This window comes from Schistocerca serialis, chromosome 1 (assembly GCF_023864345.2).
Source record: "Schistocerca serialis cubense isolate TAMUIC-IGC-003099 chromosome 1, iqSchSeri2.2, whole genome shotgun sequence".
Classification (NCBI taxonomy): domain Eukaryota; kingdom Metazoa; phylum Arthropoda; class Insecta; order Orthoptera; family Acrididae; genus Schistocerca; species Schistocerca serialis.
The window spans coordinates 1,132,596,573-1,132,605,872 of record NC_064638.1 but is presented as its reverse complement, the minus strand read 5'-3'; the positions used below and the strand labels follow the sequence as shown (position 1 = coordinate 1,132,605,872).

At 45.4% G+C, this 9,300-nt stretch overlaps 1 protein-coding gene across 1 annotated transcript in view; it reads left to right on the top strand.

Annotated features, from left to right (window-relative positions):
* The first annotated feature begins 2,229 nt into the window (after window positions 1-2,229).
* The window catches only part of LOC126417158 (dynactin subunit 4), a 53,243-nt gene continuing 46,172 nt past the window's right edge, over window positions 2,230-9,300 (top strand). The window contains exons 1-2 of the mRNA XM_050085059.1: window positions 2,230-2,487; window positions 2,598-2,847. Coding sequence (XP_049941016.1) covers window positions 2,359-2,487; window positions 2,598-2,847 — 379 coding nt within the window. The 5' untranslated portion in view covers window positions 2,230-2,358. The remainder of the gene's footprint in view (window positions 2,488-2,597; window positions 2,848-9,300) is intronic.

Genomic DNA, 9,300 nt, shown 5'->3' with positions numbered 1-9,300 from the left:
TGCAGACAATGTTAAAAGTAAAAACAGGCTTATTGCAGATGATGCAGTTATCTGTAATGAAGTACTACCTGGAGGAATTGCAAAATTATTCAGACAGATCTTGACAAGACTTCAAAGTGGTGCAAAGACTGGCAACTTGCTTTAAATGTTTGGAAAGTAAAATTGTGTACTTCATTAAATGAAAAAACGTGGTATCCTTTGACTACAATATCAGTGAGTAACTATTGGAAGCGGCCAACTCATACAAATATTTTGGTGTAACACTTTGTAGGGATACGAAATGGAATGAAGACATAGGTTCAGTTGTGGATGAAGCAGGTGGTCGACTTCGGTTTATTGGTAGACTACTGGGGAAATGTAATCAGTCTACAAAGGAGATTGCTTACAAATCAGTCATGCGACCTGTCTCAGAATATTTCTCAAGTGTGTGGGACCTATACCAAATAGATCTCACAGAGGATACTGAACCTATTCAGAGAAGGGCAGCATGAATTGTCACGGGTTTGTTTAATTCGCGGGAGAGTGTCACAAGGTACTGAGGGAAATGAACTGGAAAGCTCCTGAAGGAACTATCGCGAGAAAGTCTATTAACAGCGTGTCAAGAAGAGGCTTTAAATGATGACTCCAGGAATATACTGCAATCCCCTACGTATCACTGACATAGGGATCGTGAGAATAAGATGAGAAGAATAAGATGAGGCATTCAAACAGTCATTCTTCCCGCGCTCCTTACGTGAATAGGAAGAAACCCCTATAGCTGGTACAATGGGACGTAGCCTCTGCCATGCACCTCACGGTGGTCTGCAGATTGTAGATGTAGCTCCGTCGCTCGTGTGTTAAGGCCCGTCCACACGCAACGATCTGTCTGCGCAAATGTCTGCGCACATCACATCTGCGCAGACAGATCGTTGCGTGTGAACAGAAGATTTGCACCAACCTGAGGTGTGTGCAAACCTGGAAGTTGGAGTTGGAGGTTTGAGCGAAACCTCTCAAATCTGTCGGTTCAAACCACATCTGCGCAGACAAGTTGGAGCGTGTGGACAGGAGATCGTCGCAAATCTGGCGCGAAACAGCTGTTTGCTCAGTCTAGTGTTTGTATTTGTGTGCACAGGGCATTAAAATGGCTGATACTCGTCAGTGTTCTCGAGAGTTTGTAAGTGAATTCATTGAAATATACAGAAACCACCCATGTTTGTGGAAGATTAAAAGTAAAGAATATAGTGATCGAGACAAAAAGACAGCAGCATACAATTCTCTAATTGAAAAATTGCGGGCAGTTGGCGCCTCGGCAAACAGAGAAACGGTAATAAAAAAATAATTTCGTTGCGAACTGGTGAAATTATTTGCGGATGTATGTCGAAACTTATAATTATCTCTTAAAGCATGTAACCCCTCATATTATGAGAAAAATACTGGTATGAGAAGGGAAATTTCTCCTCATGAACGCCTGGCAGTAACATTAAGATTCCTAGCAACAGGAAGGAGCTACAATGATTTGGAATTTTCATCTGCAATATCGAAACAAGCATTGAGTGAAATAATACCCAACACATGTGAAGCTATTTACGCTTTCCTGAAAGATGAGTTCATGAAGGCAAGTCAAGTAAATTAGTCTGTCAGCGAACTGTTTACCGAAAAGAGTTATCCAAAGTTCAGAAATCTAGATCATCTGGTGTAGGAGTAGATCAAGTATACCAGCCAACGTTATGGTATTTTGATCTACTTGGCTTTCTTAGTGATCAAGAAACGCCAAGACCAAGCAGGAGTACAATTGAAGATGAAATTGGAGTGCCAATGTGCGAGGAAATGGAACACGAGGTTATGTAAAACAAAACAGGTTCGCCCTGCAACTCTCGCAGTAAATTTACGTGACAAAACTGCTTTCGCTTTAGCAGCCACTGCCTGCACCATTTTGACCGCTTTCTCTGTTTCCTGCGGTTGGTCTGAATGTTTTTTGCAACACAAGTTGCGAACACAGACCACAACAGAACTTCCTCCATTTCTATTTTTCAAAATAACTGAATTAAATTTTGACGTTTTCGGAGAGCGTAGTCGCTTGCCACTGATATTTCTTTTCTACACCGACAGATGGCGGGCGAGTAGTAGATTGGGGTTTGTGTCGTGTGAACACACCACATTTTTTGCATGTACAGACATCTGCGCCGATGTCTGCGCAGACAGATCGTTGCGTGTGGACCGGGCTTTAGGCGCTTAGGGGAAGTGGCATAACTTTCCGGTACGTCGGTGTGATAAACTTTGTGTCAGCTTACGGGAGTAACTGTCAATGTGTTTATTTCAAATAATGACAAAATGCCAGAAGATATGTAAATAGCCTGAACATTGTTTTCCCTTGGAAACATGGCTTTCATTCATCTCCCAGACATTGTTCGTTATGCTTGCACTTGTGGTTCGTTGAAACCAATTTCGAGGATATACTTTTGCAGGCACTGTCTGAAAGTAAGATGTGGATACTGTGTTCTACACGAGGTAAAACTTTTGGAAGATCGCCTAATGCTTCTTGATGACAGTGTGTTCACTAAAAGAGATTGATTTATTCACTTCGCGCATTTGAATATTACTCGTTCATTCTTTTACAGGTGGATTCCCATTACTGTGCTCATTGCCTTGAGAACATCCCTTCAGCAGAAGCGAGACTTAAAAAACAGAAATGTGCCAGTTGTTTTGATTGCCCTAGTTGCCTAAACACACTGTCTACACGAACAACGGTGCAGACGACTCATAATCCAGATGACCCGTCCAAGACAGTTACGCGTAAAGCATATTATTTGTCTTGCGGCTGCTGTCGTTGGACTTCAAGGGATGTGGGACTAGCCGACCAAACTGTCGGTATGACACACAATCTGCATGCCTAAAGTTTTATACGGTGTTTTATCTCATTACATTCGAAAATGGCAATTGTTATATTACCAGAAAATTAATTATTGTAATACTCTTAACAATGGAAAATCCAGAATAGAGTGTAACGATATTATGAAAAGGAAAGCTGCTACTCACCATATAGCGGAGATGCCGGGAATAGTCACAGCAAGAAGACACAATTAACGCTTTCGGCCGTTGGCCTTCGTCAACAACAACAACAACAACAACACACACACACACACACACGACTCGTGTGTGCTAGTTCCGTGTGTGTGTGTGTGTGTGTGTGTGTGTGTGTGTGTGTGTTGGCGAAGGCCACGGGCCGAAAGCTTTAATTGTGAGACACCTTTTATTGTGCCTATCTGGGACTCAGCATCTCCGCTATATGGTGAGTAGCAACCTCCGTTTCATAATATTATTGTGTAACTCCTTAAGAGTTGGTGGCTGTTCTGTTGTATAGTGAATCAGGATGAACAAATTTAATCACTTATAAGGAAATAACATTTATGAAGAAATTATGTATTATTCTACAGTATCAGTTTTGGTACGAAATAAGTCACTCTTCCAAACCACATCTGTTTGTACATAAAATATTGTAATTGTACTACTAGTAAAACTCCAATTGAACACATTTAGGTTATCATAATTTACCTTGATACCTACATGTACACAATTATGGGCTCGAGTTTGATATTGGAGTCCCTCGAAGTCATGATAGTGGTGACAGATACATCTGTAGTGTAGCCTGAGGTCAAGATGAGGTTGAAAGGTAATAATTTGGTTGTTAGTTGGCAATCCAACTTGAATGCTGAAGGAAGGTTGTGGTAACAGATTGACCTGCAGTGTAGGCTAATGTGTATATTTGCGAAACATTTAACCCACTTTTCATCATTAAAACTAAAACTTCAAGATAAATTCAGAAAACATACATTCAGTAATGGACAAGGTTCTGAAGAGTATTTTATGCACGTTTATTGAACATAAATTACAAAAAATGCCATGGGGAGGTGGATTCCTACACAAAACTTACCCAGTTATGCAACATTTATGATTCATATGTAGTGTGGGAGGGTCAGAAGGAATATTCGATACTAGTCTTCGGCTTTGCTGAGTAATGTAATGTAATAGCTGCTGTGACATCACCTTTTGGTGTGTATTCTTGCAGATTGGTTGTTAGTTGAATGTCCAAGCAAGATATCTGGATGTGGTGACAGATTGATCTCTAGCTTAGTCCATTACTGTCTTCATGTTGTTTACAGCATTTGTCGCATGTTTCCTAAATCACTGGTCAAAGCCAAGATACCTTGTTATCTGTTATAAAATTGTGCATATTATAAGACTCATAGTTTATGTGTGATGGATGTTTATAATATGCATCAAAATACTCATTTAGCCTTGTCCATTATCTAAGCATGTGGGCATAGCAGGTTAAGAAGATAACAATGGTGAGAAAAAGAGAAAAGGTAGATAACTGTGTTGAATTAATCATCAGGGGAAAATATTGGCAGTTCCATTTCATATATAGACAAAGGCCCACATTGTTCAAAGATAGGTGGACTGCTGTAAATTATCAGGAAGGACATTTCAGTTAAGACCTTTCCACATTTTGGTGGATACTTTTTGGCCTACAGCAGCATTCTTCAGTTCTGTAAGGGAAAGATTTTTTCCACTATGTTAATGGAGATTGCAGCTACTGGCTGGGTACATTTCACCACAATCTGAAAAAGCTTCAGGAAAAATCAGATAATAGGGCATGCATATGCACTACTACATAAAAAATGGAAATGAATGAGCATTGCTACATGTTTTCAGCCAAACAAAATATGTAAGAAGTAGTTTGTTGTGCTTGCTTCATGTAGGGGAGCTGTGTAGTGGATATTGTCTGTCTACAAGTAAAAATCTTTGTTTTCTGTGAATGTTGACAACAGAAGCTTTGGTGAACATATCATGAGTAATGGACAAAAAATGTGTCACAGGATTTATAAAATATGGAAAGAGTGAGATAGTGAATAATGTGAGCCAGTGGGGTATTCTTCGACCAGGGTGCTCAATTATAAGACTCATAGTTTATGTGTGATGGATGTTTATAATATGCATCAAAATACTCATTTAGACTTGTCCATTATCTAATTCACGTATTCTGATTTTACTTTCCAGTTTAAGTTTTTACAACAAAAAGTGTGTTTAATACAGCATAATATGGCGCAAAGGCCAAAGTCTAGATCAGGGCCAGTGGGAGTACGGTGGCTCATAACTACAGCTCGTAGGTTGACAACATGCCAGTATTGCATAGCCAGTGGGATGGTTCTTTATCATAACCAATGAGAGGCAAGAAGAGTGGCAATGTATTTCTAGTCCCACTACCTTTTAACTGGACACCTGCCAGTTATCTTCAGATGAGCCATCGAATGGCTCACATGAAGATGACTGGCAGGTGTCCAGTTGAAATATCGTGTAGTGAAGTTTATTATGACTGGCTGCAATCTCAAAATCCCTTTGAATGTTTAATTTACTGGGAAGTTTTTAAATTTCACACAAGATGGATCTGTAAAATAAAATTAGTTGTTTACTGCTAGAAACACACGTCAGTAAAACAGCTAGGCATAATGTTGCAAAGCAAACGAAATTTAATGAAAATGTAGTGATCAAAGTAGGGAAGGCAAATGGTCAACTTCAGTTTATTGGGAGAATTTGAGAGAAGTGTGGTTCATCTGTAAAGGAGACCACATATTGGACACTAGTGTGATCCATTATTAAATACTCATTAGTGTTTGGGGTCCACACCAGGCTGTATTAAAGAAAGACATGGAAGCAATTTGGAGGTGGGCTGCTAGATTGATTACCAGTAGGTTCAAACAACATGCAAGTATTATGGAGATGCTTTGGGAACTCAAATGGGAATTACTGGAGGGGAGGCGATGTTCTTTTTGAGGAGCAATATTGGGGAAATTGAGAGTACTGACATTCGAGGCTAACTGAAGAATGATTCTATTGCTGCCGATGTACATTTCGTGTAAGGACCATGAAGATAAGACTAAGGACATTAGGGTTCGTATGGAGGCATATGGACAGTAGTTTTTCCCTTATGCTCTGTTTCCGAATGAAACAGGAAAGGAAGTGGCTAGTAGTGGGACAGGGTACCTCCCTTCACGCACCATACGGTGGCTTGCAGAGCATAGATGCAGACGAAGGCCTTCAAATCCTCCCAAGATGGAGAAAATCAAAGAGGGCTGATCTGTAGGGTTACATAGAGATTGGGGGAGGGGGGGGGCAGTTTTGTGCTAACTGCACAGTTGGGGAACATTCCAATATAGAGCTCCTTCCTAAGATCTGAATTCTGGTATGTATCAGTGTTATCCATCATCAAAAACAGAAGATAGTAAATGCAGTAAAACAGCATGCCCCCCTGCGGGTTCGGGGGTTAGAATAGGCCCGCGGTATTCCTGCCTGTCGTAAGAGGCGATTAAAAGGAGTCTCACATGTTTCGGCCTTATGTGATGATCCCCTCTCGGGTTTGACCTCCATCTTTCTAAATTTATCCGAAGAGCGAGCCAATTGGGGAAGGACGCCTTACATGGTGCACTGTATCCGTCGTGCAATTAGACCTTTAGCCGGATTTCTCGTCGTTGCAATGGTGTCCCGCTCGTTTTCGATCTCTTGGGCGAGGATACGTCCCTGTGTGCGATTACCACGCTGCACTCTGCAGTGTTTCTTTTCACTGCGACGACGACCTTGGACATTTTTGCACCTAAGATCCAGCACGGTAGCCAGCCCGTTGTGGTGGGGCCGCCATGTACCCTCTTGGTTGTAGCCCCCTGACAACACAGGGATCGCTCTACTGATGCCTGCGCCGTTAACTCCCCACGTATGCCAAAGAGTAGATGACTATCCTCCTGGGGTATCGGGACTCCCGGCAACGGCCATCCTGCCAGGTGGCCTTTGCTGTGGCTGGGTGGCGCCCGTGGGGAGGGCCCTTGGTCGGAGTAGGTGGCATCAGGGCGGATGACCTGTAATGAAGCGTGGTACATCATCTCTCGCTGGCCGCCAGCAGTCTCTAAGCGTTTTCGGGCTCAATTTAATGCTCAGAAGTACGATCCGAAAACGTTCCCCTCCCTGGCCACGCCGTGGGAAGAGCGTAAGTCTCAGGATGGAGGTACCAGTTATTCGCCCCGATTCTTAGTTTGTACGAGAGCTGATGGGGAGTCTTTTCTCTCCACAAAGCCTCAGTTCTTCGTCGAGCATTTACACCACATAAGAGTTTAAATATGGTCCAGGGTGTTATTTTCCATAGGGACCTCCTTTTGCAGTCTGATGACGAGCTGCGCGCCAACTTAGAACGTAGAGGTGTTCATTTCGTCCGGCGCGTTCATCGGGGTCCGAGGAACAATCAGGTTGCTACCGGTGCCTTCATCTTGGCCTTCGAGGGTGATACGTTACCGGAAAAGGTCAAGGTGATGGTCTACCGATGTGACGTCAAACCCTATATCCCTCCCCCGATGCGGTGCTTCAAGTGCTGGAAGTTCGGCCATATGTCTTCCCGCTGCACTTCCAGCCTCACATGTCGAGATTGCGGACGCCCATCTCATCCCGATACTCCGCCTCCCATCTGCGTCAACTGCGGGGAGCACCATTCACCTTGCTCGCCAGACTGTAAAGTCTTTCAGAAAGAGCGCAAAATCATGGAATATAAGACCCTGGACCGGCTGACCTATACTGAGGCCAAGAGGAAATATGACAGACTCCATCCTGTGCGAATGACATCTTCTTATGCAGCTGCTACAACACCTGTGCTAGCCCCATCAGTTTCGAGACTTCCAGCCAGCTCGATAAGCAGTAAGACTCCTCCTGCCCCCTTGCCAGTGGGGGGCTCTACCCACCGGGTTGCTCCTGCGCCACCTACCTCAGGGGCAACACCATCCCCCCCATCAGGGACGTTCGTCCCTGCTTCTAAGCCGGAGAAGTGTCCAACTTCTTCGGCTTCTCACGCTCGCAAGGGGTCCCTCGGGTCCCTCCCTTCCCAGGTTTCCACCAGTGGGAAGGCTGATGACCGACAGTGGCGTAAGTGCCCGCAATCAGCTGGTCGACGGGCTTCACGATCCTCCTCAGTCCCGGAGACTGAATCGGTGAAGCCCTCCCAGCCAGTTAAACCCAAGGAGCAGCGTGAGAAATCAAAGAAGAAGAGCTCTAAGCCCAAGGAACTCGCGGTGGCAGCCACCCCACCGCCACCTTCCAGATCTGCATCTGAGGACGAGGTGGAGATCCTGGCGTCCGCTGAGGACCTCGATCTCGCCGGTCCCTCAGACGCCATGGATAGCGCTAGCACGGGTGCTCCATCGGAGGCAGCAGGTGACCCAGCGGCGTAATCTGCCTTCACAGTCCTGTCACGCCTTTGTCCGCCATGGACACTACCATCCTCCAGTGGAACTGCAGCGGTTTCTTCCACCATTTAGCTGAGCTCCGCCAACTTCTCAGCCTTAGCCCTTTCTTCTGCATTGCTCTCCAGGAAACTTGGTTTCCAGCGATGCGAACCCCCGCCCTCCGTGGCTATCGGGGTTATTATAAGAACCGAGCAGCTTATGAAAGGGTGTCTGGTGGCGTCTGCATATATGTCCTTCACACTCTGCACAGCGAGTCTGTCCCTCTCCAGACGCCTTTAGAGGCTGTCGCTGTACGCGTGTGGACGCCACAGGCTGTTACCGTCTGCAGTCTTTACATTCCACCGGATGGTGATGTCTCGCAGCCTGTCCTGGCTGCACTGGTCGCCCAATTGCCGCCACCTTTCTTGCTATTGGGCGACCTCAACGCCCATAACCCTCTGTGGGGTGGGTCAGTGGCCACAGGTCGGGGCGCCATCGTTGAGCAATTATTGTCGCAGCTCGATCTCTCGCTGTTAAATGATGGTGCCTTCACACACTTCAGTGTGGCGCATGGCACCTACTCCGCCATTGACCTTTCCATCTGTAGCCATAGCCTCTTACCATCTGTCCAATGGAGTGTGCATGACGACCTGTGTGGTAGTGACCACTTTCCGCTCTTTTTGTCACTACCACAGCGTCACTCTTCTGGGCGCCCTAGCAGATGGGCTATGAATAAGGCTGACTGGGATTTGTTCTCCTCCACTGCCGCTTTTGAGCCTCTCTCTACTGATGCCATTGATGCGGTGGTTCAATCGGTCACCACCGGCATCGTTACTGCCGCCGAATCTGCCATTCCCCGTTCTTCTGGGTCTCCTCGGCGGAAGGCTGTGCCTTGGTGGTCGCCTGAGATCGCTGAAGCGATTAAAGATCGCCGGCGGGCGCTCCAGCGTCACAAGCAACATCCCTCCTTAGCGCACCTTATCGCCTTCAAACGGCTGCGTGCGCGGGCCCGCCTCCTTATCCGCCAAGGCAAGAAGGAGTGCTGGGAGCGGTATGTGTCCAC